General features: G+C 48.0%; 1 protein-coding gene across 5 annotated transcripts in view; it reads right to left on the bottom strand.

Moving 5' to 3' along the window:
* TANC1 (tetratricopeptide repeat, ankyrin repeat and coiled-coil containing 1) overlaps nt 1-20,848 on the bottom strand; it is a 261,224-nt gene that overhangs the window by 35,420 nt on the left and 204,956 nt on the right. For all 5 annotated transcript variants that reach the window (XM_066346733.1, XM_066346736.1, XM_066346734.1 and 2 more), the window contains 5 exons: nt 20,587-20,753; nt 17,885-18,492; nt 13,075-13,183; nt 11,060-11,182; nt 1,469-1,705 (listed from right to left, as the gene is read on the bottom strand). In XM_066346733.1, the coding sequence (XP_066202830.1) occupies nt 1,469-1,705; nt 11,060-11,182; nt 13,075-13,183; nt 17,885-18,492; nt 20,587-20,753 (1,244 nt within the window). The remainder of the gene's footprint in view (nt 1-1,468; nt 1,706-11,059; nt 11,183-13,074; nt 13,184-17,884; nt 18,493-20,586; nt 20,754-20,848) is intronic.

Raw genomic sequence — 20,848 nt, 5'->3', positions numbered from 1 at the left:
CCAGCAGAGTCACAGCTCAGATGTGTAAATGGAGGTGGCGTGATGTGTACTAAAGCGCCGGCTGAGAAGGCTTAACAGCAACATTTCTCTTCTTCCACGAGCTACACTAAAGCTCATCTACCCCAAATGCTGTGTTTTTGAGAGAGAACACCAACAAGGCCCCCACAGTGACTACAAGCCTAATGTCTTTTTGTTGAAACTTAAATATCCTAATTAATATAAAGACAAATGCCAGCAACTTATTTCTATCGTTATTCAAAAGCACATCCCCTCCCTGTCCTGCCCTCAATGAAATGTTTATAGTAAACTAAAGTTTATTGTGAGCTTGACACTGTTCTCATTTAGTGTATTAACATGGATAGTCCTAGAGTAACGCACTTAAAAATACGAATGTTAATACGTATACTGATTTATTTAATGCTCACACAACAGCCCTGCAGCAGATACTGTTGTATCTGCCCCCGTGTGTGCCCGAGTCAGAGGAGAAGCCTGAGGCACGCAGCCTCAACCACCTGCCTGACATTCTAGCCGCCAGTCGGAGACATGAGGAGTCTGGGCTGTCCAGCTCCTGGGTCCATGTGCTCAACCACATGCACATGGCTTCTAAGACCCAGAGAACTCATTTATTGTTTAAAAAAAGACATGGCCCTGGCCGGTTGGCTCAGCGGTAGAGCGTCGGCCTAGCGTGCGGAGGACCAGGGTTCGATTCCCGGCCAGGGCACACAGGAGAAGCGCCCATTTGCTTCTCCACCCCTCCGCCACGCCTTCCTCTCTGTCTCTCTCTTCCCCTCCTGCAGCCAAGGCTCCATTGGAGCAAAGATGGCCCGGGCACTGGGGATGGCTCTGTGGCCTCTGCCTCAGGCGCTAGAGTGGCTCTGGTCGCAACATGGCGACTCCCCGGAGGGGCAGAGCATCGCCCCCTGGTGGGCAGAGCATCGCCCCTGGTGGGCGTGCCGGGTGGATCCCGGTCGGGCGCATGCGGGAGTCTGTCTGACTGTCTCTCCCTGTTTCCAGCTTCAGAAAAATGAAAAATGAAAAAAAAAAAAGACATGAAGTGGGGTAAGAACAGAAAAAAAAAAATCAAACATTTATATCTCTTCAACCACTCAGTGCTGAGTTAAATGCTGTGGGATGTTCTAGGTCCATGTTTGCACGCTTTTGAAAGGATGGCCCTGCTCATGCGTCTGGTGGACGGAAGCTCCTTGGTATTCCACCTCCCCTTGGGCAATATTTAGCAGAGTAAGAGCTTAGGAGCAAAACACAGGGCCCCTCGCTCCCCGGGGCTGCACATTGGGGCACCCACTCAGGCAGTTCCCACAGCAGTGCCTGGGCTCCACCCTGGCCGTTTCTGCCGCAATTTCTATTTACTGCAGTTAACAAAGTAGAGATGAATGGAAGACCGGTCCAGCTAATAATTCTAACAAGGATATAAAGACGTTTCCCCACCCACCGGGGAAGGCTTCCTTACCCTCGCCCCCTTCTTGACCAGCAGACACACCAGCTTCATGTGGCCGGCAGCTGCGGCATAGCAGAGCGCGGTCATGCCATTCTCCGACATTCCGTCCAGGCGGGCACCAAATTCCAGGAGCAGAGTGACCACTTCCTCGTGGCCAAGGTGAGACTGGACACACAGGATCGGGGCATTATTTAACACTTCCGTCCTGTAGTTCACGTTGGCCCCTCCCAAAATCAGGAGCCGGCTCACCTGTTAGATAATGTCCCCCAACAAGATTAATGTCTCACATAGATATCACAACGTTTACAACAACTCTTGTGGAGAAGGGCCGTTTCCTCATTTTGACCCAGGGGTTCTCTAACTTGAGTGTGCACCAGGGTTACCTAGGAGTGGGTACTAGTGCACCTTCTCGGTGGTGGGGCCGCAAAATGGTGCAGCAGCTACAGAAAACAGTGTGAGGCTCCTCAAGATCCAGCAATCCCATTTCTGGGCACCTACTCAAAGGAAATGAAATCAGGATCTCAGAGATATCTGCACTGCCCTGTTCACTGCAGCAGTATTCACAACAGCCAAGGGATGGGAGCGAATCGAATACCCTTCGATAGATGAATAAACAAAATGTAGTGTATGCCTGTGAATACAATGGAATATTATTCAGCCTTTAATAGGAAGGAAATTCTGACATATGCTACAACATACACGAAACTTATGGACGCTCTGCTAAGTGAAACCAGCCTGTCACAGTAAGAGAAATGTTATATGAGTCCACCTACACGAGGTCCCTACAGCAGTCAGAGACAGAAAGGAGAGGGTGGTTGCCTAGGGCTAGGGGAAAGGTGAAACCCGAGTTGCTTAATGAGTGTAGAGATTTAGTCTCATGTGGTGAAAAACTTCTGAACATCTATTGTGCAATACTGTGAATGGACTTAACGTGATGGAATTCTACATTTAAAAATAGTTACGATAAACAGAGACCATGGAGATATATTACCAGAAGGGAGGGATGGGGGTGGGGGATGGGTGAACAAGGTGAAGGGAAGTATAGTCAATAATACAGTGATAAGTCTGCACGGTGACAGATGGTTACTAGAATTAGGTGATCACACTGTAAGGTATAAAAATGTCAAAGCACAATACTGTACACCGAAAACCAAAATAACTAATATATACCAATTATACTTAAATCAAAAACTTTTTTGATAAAAAAATAATAAATTTTCTTTTTCTTTACCAAAATTAAAAATAAAATTATTTTAAATCACATTCCCAGGCCCCATGTACTGGATATCTGATTTAGTAGATTTGGGGTCGGGCTGCAGAATGTGCCTTTTTAACGAGTTCATAGCTTATAATGATGATACTGGTTTGGGATCCACACTCTGAAAAAATTCACTGCTTAATCTAAATAAAAACAGAAAATTCATTTTTCTGGCAATGAAATAATCATCACAGGGCTAAATATTTAACAGTGAGGTAACAAGGCCAAAAATAAATGCAAACATTTTCCTTTCTTCACAAGGAAGCATACCTAAAAGAAAAAGCAGAACACATGACAATGTTCGTGCCCCCAGGACTGTCAGCCGCACAAGACTCCTAAAAAATATTCCTCTCTAATTACTGCTTCCACTGCCCGCTAAACTGCTTGGATTCAGATATCAGGGGAAGTTCACCTACAAATTTTAAAATAAAATTACTGAACACCTTATGCAAATGATATCTCTACTAATATCTTCTGCATATCTCCAGAACACTGAAAAAAAAAAAAAAAAAAAAAAAAAGACAACCTCTTAACACCTATTAAAATGCCCACTGCATTTCTTCAAACAGTTCCCTGCAATCGTCTTGGCCAGCATCCATCACTCCCCTGACAGACCCTGGCAGGCCTCCCAGCTGCCCACTAGGTGTGAAAACCACAGAGATGGTGTCATTCATTTGACTGGAGTCACAAGGGATCATTAAAAGATACAGAAAGAAGATAAGGCATATAAAATTCACGGTACTTCAATGATATGTGGTCCACAAGAGTAGCTGCCAGAGTTTTTACAAACTGATAGAAATTAAAATTACGAGGTGGTGAAACCACAACTTAGAATAGTGTGACAGCACACAGACAGGTTAGAACCCAAAGAGCAAGCTCAAAGGGTCCTCCTTGCTGCTGAAGGCTGAACCCCACGTGACCCCCCCCTCTAGAGCTCCGCCCCTGACCCCCTCAGCCGGCACCTCTCCCTGCACTTCCCCCACTTCAGCCACACTGGGTCCACAGTTTGTCCTGCAACGATGGCAAGCAGGCCCAGCCTGCTGGCCTTCACCCTCACAGCCCCCTCTGCCAGGAATGCCCTTCTATAGAGCAAGTGACAGAGGATCACTTCCTACAGGTCTCTGCTCCAATGCCAGGACACCAGAGAAAAGTCCCCGCACCCTGTAAAGAACACTCCCACCACTCTGCCCATGTGACACACTTGTGTGCACACAGAACCACAGCCCCGTACACACCCACACCGGGCACTGTCTGTCTCCTCCTCACACCCTCTTCCAGTTTATCCCCTGCACCAGGCACTCACTGACTGTGAGATTCCAAAGTTCCCACGCAGAATGGCAAAGGCCCTCCACTACAAGATGGCCCGTGTGTCAGACCTTCCCCTCCCCCAAGACATCTCCACGTTTAAGGAAGGACAGAGCGTGCACAAGTGCTGAGGAGACCCCACGAGCTAGCACCCGCCCCGTGCTTACACCCATCAGAGGGGCCATCCTTTAGCTCCACCCAGGTCAGTACCGCCTCGGCCTGCAGCCTCCCACTGCCAGCCAGCACTTGTGGAGGGAAAGATGGAGAACGCTCAGGCATCAGAAAAGGTGTCCCTGAGAGAACACTGACATTTAACACAGGACCTAACCCCTGCGGGCTTGCTCCAGAAATCTACATGGGTTTCCTCTTCAAAGCAGCACCAAACTCAAATATGATTCAACAGAATTTAGAATTTTAAGTGCTGGCTCTGGCCAAGTGGCTTCAGTGGACGGAGCGTCGTCCTAGCATGCCAAGGTCGTGGCTCCATTCCTGGTCAGGACACATATGAGAAGCAACAATTAAATGGAACAATGAGTTGATGCTTCTCTCTTTTTCTCTCTCTGAAATCAATGGAAATTTAAAATAACAATAAAATTGTAAGTGCTAAACAAAAGGGTTTTTTAGAATTTGATTTCCCCTTGACCAACTGCCACTAGTATAGAATGAACAGGATAATGCTGGCGAAATACTTGGGGATTTTATAAAGGCTGAAGAAGTCGATTCTTTTTAAATTTTTAAAAGATTTTATTTATTCATTTTCAGAGAGAGAGAGAAGGAGGGGGAGCAGGAAGCATCAACTCCCATATGTGCCTTGACCAGGCAAGCCCAGGGTATTGAACCGGCGACCTCAGCGTTCTAGGTCGATGTTTTATCCACTGCGCCACCACAGGTCAGAGGGAAATCAATTCTTGAAGAGGAATAGAGAGAACCCTGGAAGCTTTTTCAAAACACACATAACATTACATCATTGTGAGGCCTCTGGTCACCACAGGACAGGCAGGAATAGTTTGTCAATTCCTTCAGTGATTCTAACAGCCAGTTACCCTGTCCCCTTTTCCCACCAATTTCAGCCCCTCTTGAGATCCATGAATCTAAGAGAAAAAGATGATGGATTGAATAGTCTGAATTCTCTACCAGTCCCTGAATTAACTTGCTGTGTGGTTTTCAGAAAACTATTCAACCTCTCTGTGCTTCAGGTGCTTCCTGAGAAAAGGGCCAGCAGATCACCCCATTCTCCCCAACAGGTTCTCTCTGCTAAACAATATCAGAAGGTGTACTTTCAGTCCTGTCTAACTGATACCTTAACAAAATTACCTGGATGGTAAATGCTCAAGGGCAAAGCTTTCCTAAAGATGCCTGTCATCAATTCACAATTCACACTTCATCTGCTTCTTGGGAAAAACACTTCCTTCCATGGTGCCATGCTGTGGGTATGTTCACCACTTAACCCCAATCGGTTTGTGGACCTTTCACTAACTCATGGTTCTTCACCCTGCTGCACACTGAAACCATCTGGGAGTCTGAAAGACTCCAGTGCCTGCACCATCCCTGGGAGACTCTGCCTTGGCTGAGGTACCAAGCTCCCCAGTGACTCTAGTTGGCAGCGAGGGCTGCAAACACGAGATGATAAATGCACCTGTGGGGCATGGGTGTGCTCTTAGCCAGATACCCATCCAGCTGTGTGAATCGGGGCAAGCTACTAACTGCTCTCAGCCTCATCTGGAAAATGGAGATAAAAGTCTCACCTCGCCTGACCTGGTATTGGCGCAGTGGATACAGCAGGGGTCCCCAAACTTTTTACACAGGGGGCCAGTTCACTGTTCCTCAGACCATTGGAAGGCCAGACTATAAAAAAAACTATGAACAAATCCCTATGCACACTGCACATATCTTATTTTAAAGTAAAAAAACAAAATGGGAACAAATACAATATTTAAAATAAAGAACAAGTAAATTTAAATCAACAAACTGACCAGTATTTCAATGGGAACTATGGGCCTGCTTTTGGCTAATGAGATAGTCAATGTGCTCCTCTCACTGACCACCAATGAAAGAGGTGCCCCTTCCAGAAGTGTGGCGGGGGCCGGATAAATGGCCTCAGGGGGCCGCATGCGGCCCACGGGCTGTAGTTTGGGGACCCCTGGGATAGAGCATCAGCCTGGGATGCTAAGGACTCCAGTTTGAAACCCCGAAGTTGCTCGCTTGAACATGGGCTCATCCGGCTTGAGCACAGGGTCACCAGTTTGAGCATGAGATCATAGACATGACCCCATGGTCCTTGGCTTGAGCCCAAAGGTTGCTGGCTTGAAGTCCAAGGACACTGGCTTGAGTAAGGGGGTCACTGGCTTGGCTGGAGCCCCCACGCCCCGCCCCACCCCGGGTCAAGGCACATATGAGAAAGCAATCAATGAACAACTAAGGTGCCACAACTATGAGTTGATGCTTCTCTCTCTCTCTCCCTGTCTGTCTGTCCCTATCTGTCTCCCCCCTACACCAGTGGTCCCCAACCTTTTTTGGGTCACGAACCGGTTTAATGTCAGAAAATATTTTCACGGACTGGCCTTTAGGGTGGGATGTTTAAATGTATCACGTGACCGAGACAAGCATCAAGAGTCTTAGACGGATGTAACAGAGGGAATCTGGTCATTTTTAAAAAATAAAACATCGTTCAGACTTAATAAATAAAACGGAAATAACGTTATTATTTATTCTTTCTCTGCAGACCGGTACCAAATGGCCCACAGACCGGTACCAGTCCGCGGCCCGGGGGTTGGGGACCACTGCCCTACACCTCACCGGGTTGTTGTGGATTAAAAATAAATGTGACACATGGAAAGCATTTAGCATAGTCCTTGGCATCCTGTAAGTGCTAAATAAGTTTTAATTACTATCATTGTAATCACCTTTCACAGAATCTTTAGAAGGGACATGAGCCAGGTCCATGACTGCTGGAAGGCACAGGTGGGCACTCTGCCCCAGGCACCTGGTCACCGGGGTGTGGCCAGCCCGGGCTGCTCACCAGCCCAGAGCAGCAGGAACCCTCTGCCATGTGAGAGCAGACATGAGCCGCCTGGAGCCACCCAGCACTCAGGGTAGGCAGCCTCTTCACCACCACTAACAGACACACCCAGTTCCCAGGTGTCCACAGCAGAGTCTCAGTTTCCAGGAAGGAGACAAAGCACTAATAACAATAATTCACTTGCCCATGTTACAAATGCCCACTGTTTTCCCAGGACCTTTAACATCTCAGTGAGGTTTCCCATCACAGGCTCTTCTGTTACCTGCACTTCACAGGTGAGAAAGCTAAGGCTCAGACGGGATCGAGCTCAGATCTCTCTGGGCATAAAGCTAGTCACTGCCCTGGAGCAGTCCAGGGGTGTATGTAGCAGGGCTGCACTCAAAGAAGAAGTCTGAATAGGTCATCTTGTACATTTTCCCCCAGCTACATGGAAATTTTCCGCCACCACTATCACAGACAGTCTCCTTGGATAACATTTGGAAGTGGCAATATTATCTATATACTTCTGGATTTAATAAATGCAAGAAAACAGAAAGGGGGGCTGGGGCAGGCACAGCGACGTGAACCCGAGGAAAGGAGAGGCGCTGGCCAGCGTGGTCGGAAATGCGAGTCTCAGTTTCCTCAGCAGTAAGTACGTACTGGAGTTCACACCCGCACAACCGGTTTAAACCGTGTTCTGCCTAACTGCCATGCAGCATATGACCGGATCCTCTCAGCCAAGGGGAGTAAGGCCAACGCCAGGCCTACCTCAGCTGCCTCTCCTCCCTGCCTTCAGCTGAGAGGAGAGTCACAACCTGCCCTCGCCTGTGTCCTCAGCCTTGGGAAGCTGGTGGCTGGCAGCCAGTCCAAGGGGACAGTGTGAGCCCAGCAGCCCGCGGGACAGGAGCCCGGGGCACTGGTGGCAAGGACCCCGGTGGGCCGGCCAGGGCCTGGGCTGGCACGGTGCTGGCCTGGTAAGGGAGGCCTCCATCGTTAGACGTCACTGCCGGGCCATTAAAATTCATCTACCAAGTAGTCATTTCAGGGCAAAGCCACTTTAATTTACCAAAGTGGCAAACTGCAATTACTGCTCAAAATGACATCCATTTCTGTATGACAACATTTAATACTCTCAAAAAAAAAGTTCCTTAATTGCATGCAAAATTTTAAATTACTGTAATTTGTTAAGATTCTATGAAAACGCTTTTATTTTTTTTTCTTGAAAATGAAACACAAGGATAATGAAAAGTTTCAAAATTCTATAACCAAGTTGTGGAATTTGGGGGACAGTGTAGATGCAGGTGACACTGGGGGGGGGTCTCTAAAACAAAGTAAAGATGAGTGAATGTCGGGCCGGTGGTGGTGCAGTGAATCGAGTGTCAGCCTGGGACACTGAGGCCCCAGGTTTGAAGCCCCGAGGTTGCTGGTTTGAGTGCGGCCGCATCCTGCTTGAGCGAGGTGGGTCCTCGGCTTGAGGGTGTGATCACAGACACAGACCGTGAGCATGAGCTTGAGACCAGAGGTCACTCAGGCTTGAAGCCTAAGGTTGCTGGCTTGAGCAAGGGGTCGCCGGCTCAGCCTGAGTCCCCCAGTCAAGGCACGTACAAGAAGCAATGAACAACTAAAGTGCTGCAGCTATGAGCTGATGCTTCTCATCTCTATCCCTTCCTGTCTTTCTCTGTCTCTGTCACTCTTGCAAAGCAAAGATGAATGACTCTTAAAAGTACAAATATGTTAAAGAGGAAAGTTTATAATTCTAGGAGGGTCAATTTAATTATATTATGTTATACCATTTAATTACTGTCATAGAAACTCATATTCAATAGAGTATGAAGTTTTCCATTTAATTTTCTCCAAATTGAAAGAATATCTTCTGTGCCCACAATTCATTAAAATAGTAAAACAGTAAAACAGATATTGCTATTTTTATTCTTACTTCTTTCTTCCTTGTCATCATTATAGAATTTTCTTAATTATGTACAAGCCAAAAGGTATATTTTTAGCTGAGACAAAAGATGAAGCGATGTTAATATTATAGTAAATTCAACGCAATTTCTAGAAAATCTAAGTAAAACAAAAATTCTCAACACAAATATTTCATTATGTGAAGTCTAAACTCAGTTATGTTCCCTACTTTCTTTCAGGGTAACTCGACCAAGCAAAGAAGGGCTTCCTTTGATCAGCAGAGCAGCTTGAAGCTAATTCTCCTTATCTACCCCAGAAACTTGCATGTGGGGTCCAGCGGAGACACAGCATTCAAACCTACAGGTCTGGAGAGAGGCACTAACATGCTAAGGAGCATGGCGGAGCATGGGTCCCCGTGAGCGGTCCTCCTTGGGGGCTCTGCTCCCAGGCGCCTGGCCGAGGGCCACGCTGGGATGAAATCCAATGTGCTCCCTGCCCATCGAGTCTGGACCCTTAACGGGGCTGAGCCCACTTGCCTGAGGCGGTACTTTTTATCTCTGCGAAGACCCTGTCTGCATCCACCTGGAGGCTGAGGTCTTTCTCTCACCAACACCCGGGTCCTGACCTGGGAGCAGGGCTCCTGACAATCAGCCTCTCAGTCAGCACTGTCACACCTCCGTGCAGCAGGAGGTGGGCATCTGGTGTACAGCACAGTGACTATCATTAACAATAGTGTATTCAGTAGTTGAAAGTTGCTAAGAAAGTAGATCTTAAAAGTCGTCACTACAAGAAAAGAAAAAGTATAACTATGTGGTGATGACTGTTAAACTCACTGTGGTCATTACTGTGCAATATATACAAATACCAAATCACTAGATTATACACCTGCAATATTATGTTAGATGTCAGTTATATCTCAGTTGTTTTAAAAAAAGAGAGGAAGGTAAAAGAAATACGCCAGGAAGGCAGGGAAGGAAAAAGAGGGGCAAACACCTGCTGGGCACGGGAAGCGCTCTGCAAGTCCGGATCCCTGGACACACGTCCAAGTGCGAGCGCTGAGGGGCAGAGGGGAAGAGAGGGGCAGAGTGTCTCAGGGGTGTCCCCCATAGCACCGTCTCCGGGGCGTGTGCCCCCTCCCAGGGGAGTCTGAGGAGCCTCTGGTGAGTAGTGGAAGACACGCCCAGAAACGTACAGGGCTTTGTTTGTCCTTTGCTGCATGACCACATCGGGTCACCCTCACGCTGGGGGGGGGGGGGTAGCTATGATGGTTTTAATGTAGGTGACTGACAGGGAGGACGGCGCCCTGGGAACTGGCCTCAGAGCCTCTGCAGGCAGCCGGGCACGTGAGGGCCTGCAGCCGACAGGCCTGGAGTCGGGCAGATATGCCAAGTGGGTGAGGAATCTGAACCGTGACAACATGGATGATCTCATTCTACTTTGTGTTGGAAAAGATGGTTGCAAGCTGCTATAATGTAACGCAGTCATTCCCTCACTCATGAGAGTGAGCCCTTCTCTGTTGACTTAACCAGATTCTTGGCCTCTGTGTGCTTCAGAGGCTCAGGCTGCATTCAACGAGGAGGGGCGTCCACCCTACAAAGCTCAGCAGAACATGACAGGACAGCCCCTGCAAGACCCAGACAGCTATTGGCTCAGCAGCGGGCCGACCCCAGTTCGCTCCCCACGGTCATAAACACACATGTCCATACAACCTTTTGTAACAGTTTTCCTCTGTGTACCTATTTCTTTGTGTCACTCATCAATGTACACTTTCCTATGAATCATAAAGAGACTGGATTAGAAACTCAGGACACTAAAAATCCATTTTTCCCTGGAAGGCTCCCTCTGACCTCTGGTTTCCTTTGTGAATTGCTTTCTTATCACATCCGCTTGGAAACCTCACCACGGGCTCCCACAGCAGCCCCGACCACCCACATCTTCCTGCCTGAGGAAAAGCTAAACTTCTAGAAGAGAAATGGTAATAGAGAGTTCAACTCCGTGTGATTTACATCAGGGAGAGAGCACCATTAGCAGGGCCTCCATCTCCGCTGGCCACTGCCCAGGGCGAGGCAGGCGGGGTGGCTGTGGAGCTGGCAGCTGGGGCCTGCCCTGCTGCTCTGCACAGGGGCAGCTCGCTCACCTTCACGTTGGGTGTGTAGAGGTTCCTGAGCGAGGCCAGGGCGGCGGACAGCCCCTCCGTGCTGTACCCGATCCAGAGGGCCTGCAGATGGCTGGAAGAGATGCCCGTCTTCTTACTGAGGCCCTGGAAGCAACCAGAGACAAATCAGCCTTAACTAGCCCTTTCCGTCTGCAGCTGTGAAGGCGGGTATGCCCCAGAGGGGGCCCACACTAGCTCACACTGGTGACAGCTGTGACAAAGAATGCCTGACCCTGTGAGCCTCTTCTGAAAACCAAGGGTCAAGGAGGTAGCCTGCCTAGGCCACTTGAACTGTAGGCCTGGGGAAAAGAGGGCAGGTCAGGAGAAAGTTTCTTCTCTTTATAAAAGTTCTCCAGTCAATCAAAGGAAAAATGAATGAGAAAAGATCACCATTCTGTCACGTGCAATGAGTGAGTGAGTCCAGGCAGACACCTAGAGTGGCTGACGGTGCCACACCAAGGAGGCAAGCAAAGTGAACCCTCATGATGCAAGAAAACCCAGACCGAGGTATACAGACTCGAAACTCGAAGTGTAACTAGAAAGGGATCGTGACACGCTGGGGGGAAATAATCAAACCGGAATCTGATTACACCTCTAGATACAACTATCAAATGACAGAAAATCCAGAGGGAAGGGAACACGTCAAACTAGATCATGAGAAATAACAATCAGGAAATCCCGGTGGTGCAAAACTACAGGTCAAGTTAATTCTAAATTTACTGATTCTAAATTCAGTAAAATAAATTGACTATTAAAAAACTAAAATACCAGAGGTCAATTAACTCATGTTCTTTGATAAGGAAACAAAAGGGAATGAATGAAATGGAAACAGGGTGGAAAGAAACTTCAAAGGGATTTAAAGGGGAAATAGTAAAACCCTGACCATAACATTTAGATACACACTTGAGTGATTATAAATCAGAACAGTGGTTACTTTTAGGGATAAGGGAGGAGTCGTGTTTGGAATGGAGCTCAATGAGGGCTCAGAGAGGGCTTGATAAAGCTGTCAAAAATCTCCAAAGGCCCTGGCCGGTTGGCTCAGTGGTAGAGCGTCGGCCTGGTGTGCAGGAGTCCCGGGTTCGATTCCCGGCCAGGGCACACAGGAGAAGCGCCCATCTGATTCTCCACCCCTCCCCCTCTCCTTCCTCTCTGTCTCTCTCTTCCTCTCCCGCAGCCAAGGCTCCATTGGAGAAAAGTTGGCCCAGGCGCTGAGGATGGCTCTGTGGCCTCTGCCCCAGGCGCTAGAATGGCTCTGGTTGCAACAGAGCGACGCCCCAGATGGGCAGAGCACCGCCCCCTGGTGGGCATGCCAGGTGGATCCCGGTCGGGCGCATGTGGGAGTCTGACTGCCTCCCCGTTTCCAACTTCAGAAAAATACAAAAAAAAAAAAAAAAATCTCCAAGACAGGCCCTGGCTGGTTGGCTCAGTGGTAGAGCGTCGGCTTGGTGTTTGGAAGTCCCGGGTTCAATTCCCAATCAGAGCACATAGGGCACGCTGGCCCTGGGCACTGAATATGGCTCCATGAAGACCCCGCCTCAGGCACTGAAAATTGCTTGGTTGAGAGCATGGCCCATAGGCAGAGCATCGGCCCCATGTGGGGGTTGCCAGGTGGATCCTGAACGGGCACATGCTAGAGCCCTGATGGCAAACCTTTTTATAAAAACCGCCTACTTTTGCAGTGCTGGTCAACCTGGTCCCTCCTGCCCACTAGTGGGCAGTCCAGCTTTCATGGTGGGTCAATCCCAGCACTGCTTGGTTGCTCCACTATGGCCACCATGAAACCTGGAATGCCCACGAGTGGGCGGGAGGGACCAGGTTGACCAGCATTGCAAAAGTGGGTGGTTTTTATAAAAAGGTTCGCCATCACGGTGCTGAAGTCTCTCTATCTCCCCTACCCTCATTTGGAAAAGAAAAAGAAAAAAAAAATCTCCAAGACAAAAAGCACAACAGACAATGATAACAACCGTGAAACCTCCTCACAGTGGTGTGTGTCTCACCTTGAAAATGTGTGCCTTCAGGATGTGGTGACCGAGCTCCATCGTCTGCTGGCGGTTCAGCTTGCCCTCTTGTCGAGAGAACATGAATGCCAGGAGAGCGTGCCCGTTCCTAGGGCCAGAAACACAAAGACTTGTAACGACCGGCCGTGCCACGGGTGAGCACCTGGCCACGCAAGCCCTGAAATCCCGGCCTTCGGCATCACCATACAAACTGGAGGAAAGCTGTCCCTTCCCAAAAAATGGCCAATGCTGCCGTTTGTTCTTCAAGTCATTTTAAGGGGTTTCCCTGGATTCCCCTCTCTCTGTGGGGTGACCCGGAGGGCCGCCCCAGGACAAGGCATGGCTTTCACTCTGGAACCATTCACTCCGTCCCTCATCCGTTGCTCTGTCATCACCTTATTTATGTCTGTTACAAAAAACATAAACTCCATGAAACTAAGGGTCTTGTCTAAGTCACAGACAGAGTCATTATAACTAGCAAATGCCCAATACTTAGTAAGTTCTCAAATATCTATTTATGGATGGATGGACAGATAGAGCAGACATCAGAGGACCTGGCATTCAGGCCTCCCCCGTCAGCATAATCACCACGGGGGGTAAATCTGGGCTAAAGGGCAAGGCCTTACCACAGGAAGGAAAGAAAAACCAGATCATGCATCACAACAGCTCATGATGAGAAAGCCCTAGAATTCCAGGCTTGAACACAGATCGTTGTGGGGGAAAGAAAGCTACGCTGCCGGGGGGGGGGGGGGGGGGGGGGGGGGGGCGGGGGGAGGGGCTGCTATGTCTGGGCACACGGTGACACCACAAATGAACTCCTAACAGCTTCAGGAGAGAGCCACGCTGCCACTCCCTCCCTGTCTGCAGGACTCCTGGGGACTCACTGCCTTTTGTCTGGGCCAATTCCTCTGGAAAAGAGGCTCACAGCTGCTTACTTCAATAGTGACTTCTGCACGGTGTGAATGGTTTTCATTTCTGTAACCTGAAAACGGCGAAGTGCTGAATTTGGAGGGGAAAAGCAGGTATTTGTGGAGGAAAAGATAAATATTATGGAAAAAAACAGTCTCCTCAATGTGTTTTCTGATAGCTACTAATCTAGATAATTAATTAATTACTTCAACCGTATTCATCCTGTTTCTCATATAGGTTATAAACCACATTAGAGATGAGAAAATAAAGGCAGGTGGAAACCACGGGATTGCTTTTTATACCGCCAAGGAAGGCATGACTTTTAAGGTCGTAGACGAGCTGCACTCCAGACCTTCCCAGGTTCCTCAGAAATGACTGATAAAGGCTACGCTCCCTGGACGTGTCCCTTGTTCTTCCCACTCCTTTGTTCTATGACACAGGCTCCCATCAAACTAGATTTGTTGTTGTTGCCAGAACATGACCTGCTCCTTCTGATGCGATGCTTTACACAGCTCCTCTTGTCTGCAATCGCCTTCTTCAGCCTACTGAAACCCTATCCTTTCATTCAAGTCAATGACAGGGATAAAAGTGGATGGGAAACTGCTCTAGACTGAGTCCTTCTGAACCCAAATGAATCAAACGTTCCAGGAAATGATCGTCAACGGCTCCCAGAGACATTAACTGTCAAGTGCTTCCTGATGGAAAGAAAGTGCTTTCTTAATACCACCTATTAAGTATTTTTGCAAAATAAAATCTGATCAAGCCTTTCAGATTTAACTACCAATTTATAGAAAATAAAGGTGATAAACATATTAAAAACTACTATGAGAACACAGTCAGCAAAATTCACATTATGGGCAACTAACAGGGTCAACTACCCCCACTTGTTTTCTTCAAACAAATAAAACGCCAAGAAGAAACAACACTCAGAAGGAGGGAACCCATAGATTAAAAGAGACAATAAGATGCAGCTTACAGACACAGACACGACCTGGATACGGACTCATACACACTAAAACATATAAAGAAAGAGGGACAGGGGCGCACTGCTAAATGTGTGATGGCACTGGTGAATTGGTATCAGTATCTTAGGTGATGTAATGATACTGTGGTTAAGTATGAAAACTTCTCTTTTAAAGTTTATAATCAATTATTTCAGGTAAAATATCATGAACTCTATAATTTATTTCAACAAAAATAACAGATGGAGCAAATACTGCAAAATATGAGTTGTATCTAAGCCAGAACAATGTAAAAGCCCCATACTACGGGTATGGTGAATAACATGATTTGCCTCCTAGGAGTGTTGTACAGCCATGAAACGTGACACTTCACTAATATATCCAACAGCTTTCTAAAATGTCCACGATGTATTATGTAAAACAAACAGAATAGGAATTTTAATACCAAAAAAAAAAAATAGTTGGGAAAATGTTTAAAATGCATGGAAAGGCCCATAAATAAAAAGTGAAGTGTCACTGTCTCTTGGCATTGGATTTTTTTCTTTTTCTTCTCTATGATTGGGGAAAATTTACAACTAATTGGTGTGGGAAGAGAACTGCTACCCATCTTTCAAGGCCCAACTCAAATGTTACCGTGTGTGTGAAATGTTTTCCAGGAATGTTCTCCCCCAGCAGAAGCCTCTGCTCTATCTTGTCTTTTTTTTTTTTTTTTGTATTTTTCTGAAGCTGGAAACGGGGAGAGACAGTCAGACAGACTCCCGCATGCACCTGACCGGGATCCACCCGGCACGCCCACCAGGGGGCCACGCTCTGCCCACCAGGGGGCGATGCTCTGCCCCTCCGGGGGCCTCGCTCTGTTGCGACCAGAGCCACTCCAGCGTCTGGGGCAGAGGCCAAGGAGCCATCCCCAGCGCCCGGGTCATCTTTGCTCCAATGGAGCCTCGCTGCGGGAGGGGAAGAGAGAGACAGAGAGGAAGGAGGGGGGGAGGGGTGGAGAAGCAGATGGGCGCCTCTCCTGTGTGCCCTGGCCGGGAATCGAACCCGGGACTTCTGCACACCAGGCCGACGCTCTACCACTGAGCCAACCGGCCAGGGCCCTCTGCTCTATCTTGAAGGCCCATGCGCAGTGTGGCTTCCACCCAGCAGCCTGCTGGCCTCACCTGCCCTGCTGTGTGGGAAGCCCTTGAGAACTGGACCCTTGTCCCAGGAATCTCTGTCTCTGCCACACAACCCTGCATGGAGTGGGTCTGCAAAACCTTTGGCTGAACTAAATCCAGTAGCTTCCTTCCAACATTGTTCTATGTATTGTCTGTCTCCTGAATGAAGTTCAAGAACTATAGGGGTCTTGGGTAAATGGTATTTGCACAATTCTGAGAAGTAACAACTCCTTGACACCCTGGGTGCCTCTCCTGCCCCAGGTTAGTCCTCGCCCTGCCCCTGCAAGTCCCCACGCCTACTTACAGGAACTCACCAGCCCCTCAGGAGCAACCCATCAGTCACCCCAATCTCAGCTCTGTCCCAGGCTGCATAACCTCAGTGCCACCCTTCCACTTAAAAGAGGGAAGCTTTACTGACTAAAGCCCAACGACTTCTGCCTCAAACCTCCATAATAAATATACACTCACTGTTAAAGTCTCTTGACTTGTTTTTGTCTCCACAAACTCAACAACAGCCTATCTTCCCAGAAAATGATGACTTTTCTTGGAAAATAACCTGACTTGACTAAATACATCATGACATACAATTTACCTGTTATAATCTGGCTCAATGAACTAGGAGTTACAGTTTACTGCCCCAAACCAGTTCAAAAGATAAATTCTTAACCCAGCGTCACCTAAGAAAACACTATCACCACATGGAACAGCAGCTGGCCTATCAGCTCAACATTGTCAACATTCGTGACAAGAACATGGCACGCTGGTCACAAGTTCTTATGCATTTCTGGACCCCATCATCTGGCCAAATGCCCAGTTCAGCCCAGAGAAGACTGGGTCATGAACTTCATGTTGCACTGCAGCAGATAAAGCTCGGACAGGGACACGGGCACCACCTTGTAGCTGGCACTTTTGATGACCAAGTGTCCCCTCTGGAAGAGATCCAAGGTGAGTTTGAGGTACAGTTCAGTGGCTTGCCAGACCTGTTGCGGGAGTCAGGAGCAATCTCACTCACAGAGCGCAGAAGCCATTCAAGACAGCAGTGACACAGCCGAGGCCAGGCACAAGTGGTGGATATGAGCAGACCCTAACCAGAAAGCTCCCACACCATCGTATTTCCAGACCTCCCCGCCACGAGCACGGGCCTCACAACAGGCAGGTTTACTCCCATCTCCTCCCCTGGGCAGTCAGGAGAACTGCATCCCAGCCCCCTCCTGCTACAAATCCTCAGCGGAATCTTCAACTCTGTGGACGCAGCTGCCCCATCAACATCTGATAATTGGGGCACCTGAGACCTGAACCTCAATTCTCCCAGCCCCAAATCCCAGTCTATTACACTGACCGAAACCACAAATACAGCCACATCTGATCCAGGGGAAGAGCCACGTGCTCAGGAGGGGGCGGGTGGGGAGGGCGCTGGGGTCCAGGACAGCCCACAGACCCCCAGGTGCAGAAGCTGAGCTGGGGACAGCCTCTAGAGAAGCCCGCTGCTTCCCGGAGCTGACACCACTTTCCCACCAGGAGGGCTCCTGTGACGGAATGAAGAGCACCAAGGCATAGCCGAGCCTCTCTTCCACCCAAGGGCACTGAGAAGTCCTAAAATCCTAGCAATTATAAGGGGGCAGCTTTTGATTAGTAGCAGAAATTCTCCATCGTCCCTCCTGAATTGTTCATTCTGTGTTGCTTTTCCATTAAAAAGAAAAAAATGTGAATCGTGTTTGAAAGTCCTTCCCCAAGAGCACATCAGACCCCTGCACACAGCTGATAGAAAGCGTCCTGTCATACCTGGGCTCACACAGGAAGGCCGTGTTCTCACCATCGGCTCTCCAAACAAGCCACTCCCTGAAGGACGGGTGGCAGAACATGCGGGTTTTGTCTCTCCTCTTAATGAGGAAGCAGGAGAGGGCGTCCATCCTCTGCTGGAAGTCCTCCCACCCCTGCTCCCCCTGGACGTGGCCGGCATTAATAGCCTGGAAGATCTGCTCGTCCGTCATGGGGTGGAGGGACGCGAGGGCCACGTTTAAGATCGGAAGCGCCCGCTCAAAGGCGGACTGGGTCATGAACTTCATGTTGCACTGCAGCAGATAGAGCTCGGACAGGGACACGGGCACCACCTTGTAGCTGGCACTTTTGATGACCAAGTGTCCCCTCTGGAAGAGATCCAAGGTGAGTTTGAGGTACAGGTAGGAGCCGAGGCTCCGCAGCACCAGGTGGCTGCTCACTTTCCCGATGAGGGCGGCGTCGGCCTTGCCGTTCAGGGAGATGTTGCTGAGGATGTCCTGGCTGCTGTGGACCCTGTGCTGGACGTAGGCGTGCAGGTCACTGTGGATGTCTTTGTTGTCAGGAAAGTCATCTAAGGAAAGCTTGACGAATGGCAGCGCACTTACAATTTCCTACAAAAAACAAAAACCAGAAAACCCCCAAAACTTACAATGTCACTCCACACAGATTTCTTTTATTATGTCAGCTACATTTCAAACCAGATTCACTAGTTTTCTTTCAAGGAGGATTTCTGTGGATTACAGGGACTCATTATTTCGTATTAAAACATGTAATAGGATAAGTTGAAGATAAAAAGCTTATGTGAAAGAAATCCTGATGCGAGATCGGATCAGTACAGGCTTTTCCGAGGCTCCGATCTGGAGACTCAGAGCCAAGAGAGACGCAAGGGCCTGAGCCACAATGCCACCCGGCGGGACCTGCACAGGGGCCGTGGGGCCCGGGTGACCTGACACCCCTAATCCTCAGGTTGTGCAACTGGTTATATAACCAGGACAAACACAAACCACCACTGTACCTCTCAGAACAGGGCCAGCCTCGGCGATGAGAGGCATCCCTCTTAGCGCAGATACCAGGCTGCGTAACTGAGCCAGGAAACCTGAAACTGCCCCCAGGCTGTGCCCAGGGACGGCCTGCCTCGCAAGGGTGCCTTGCGCTAGGAAAGCTCACTCCCCTTTCCTGAAGTTGCTGGTTTTTAGTTTTTAGTACACTTTTAATTTAAGTAACACAGAAGTGCACACATCACACCTACATGGTGTCATTACTTTTCACAGTCAGACATGCCTGGTGACAGCCCCACATCCCTGATCATCTCTCCCCATCTCGAAGATGAGCACCATCCTGACATTTTACAGGAGAGATGAGTTTGGTGGTGGTTGTTTTTTTTAACTTCCCACTATCATTTCTTAAGTATTGAAGTACATGTCCTTATTGAGTACAATAGCTACAGGTTGATCACAATTACTCCCATTTCACGTGGCAGCTCACTGACCCTCTGACCATACACACAGCTGGTATGTAACACCAGGTCCTGCTGTGCCTGTATGCCACTGACTGCCAAGTTCTGACTACAGTGTGGGAAACCATGGAAAAGAGTGAGAATCAAATGTCCATAAAGAACCATCAAGTTTGGCCCTGGCCGGTTGGCTCAGTGGTAGAGTGTTGGCCTGAGTTCAATTCCCAGTCAGAGCACACAGGAGAAGCGACCATCTGCTTCTCCCCATCCCCACTTCCCCTCCTGCAGCCAGGGCTCAAATGGTTCAAGTAAAGTTGGCCCCAGGCGCTGAGGATGGCTCCATGACCTTGCCTCAGGTGCTAGAATAGCAATGGAGCAATGGAGCTGTGGCCCAGCTGGGCAGCACAACACCTGGTAGGAGACTTTCTGGGTGGATCCGGTCGAGCGCATGAGGGAGTCTGTCTCTGCCTCCCCGCCTCTCATCTCTCATTTAATAATAATAATTATTATTATTATTATTTTTTAAAAAAGAACCATCAAGTTCAATAGAGGTCTAATGCCACTTTTAATGAGAAAAGAAAGAACCCAAATGCTATTTTTAATTTAAATGTCATCATAAAAGGGCATAAAACTAATGTCTTTATTAAAAATGAACAAGGTGGAAGGTAGGAGTCAATGGTTGTTGATATACAATTTTAGAGTTCAAATGAGGGGACACAGGAGAAAGAATTTTTTAATAAATAAATTTTCATCTCACTGCAAATGTTACCCATTGTTTTAAGTTTTCTGGGAAAAAGAATAGACCTTCTTTCAGAGTAGGCCTTAAAAACCCCCTTCTTCATCTGTCCCTTTTTTTCTTCATTAAAAAAATATATATATGTCCCACTGCATACTCATACAAACAACTCTAGTAGGAATAACTTTAAGTTCCGGTAGACCTGTTAGCCAGACACCTCAAACAGCTCCCCCACACTTAATGACGGTAAACCAGGGCTAGACACTTCCGCGTAAGTGCAGTTTAATGCTAGTAGAAAATTAAGCTGACATCTAGATAAATGTGCCTTGGGGGGGGGGGGGGTTAAAAAAGGTCAGAATTTCACCCATTTGGGGCTCTGTGCACTAATATTTCAAAGTCCTATTGTAGTTTTCAATTCAGCAGTTAAATGGTTTATAACAGTTTAAACTGTTAATATTAATCACTGTAAAATTTGAGTAGAAGGAGTTGGAAAGAGATTTGAAAATTCTTTTTTACCTGAAAGTTTGCTCTTACAGTCACAATCAACTTCAACCAGGCAGGAAATTTAGAGATAATTTTGGTAATAAATGAAGAAAGTGTGTCTCCGTAATCGGGCTTATGAAACTCGGCTTCATTTAAGCCGTCTATCAAAATGATGTATTCTTCTTCAGGAATTTTCTGCTCTAAAGGATAAAAATGTTTTTAATTAAGAAATTATACACTTCTATAAAATGGCACCACCCAGTGTACTTTAATGCACAGTTTAAAGTGGCAGGAA

The sequence above is a fragment of the Saccopteryx leptura genome, chromosome 7, assembly GCF_036850995.1.
Source record: "Saccopteryx leptura isolate mSacLep1 chromosome 7, mSacLep1_pri_phased_curated, whole genome shotgun sequence".
Lineage (NCBI taxonomy): Eukaryota > Metazoa > Chordata > Mammalia > Chiroptera > Emballonuridae > Saccopteryx > Saccopteryx leptura.
This window is presented reverse-complemented; position numbering and strand designations above follow the sequence as displayed.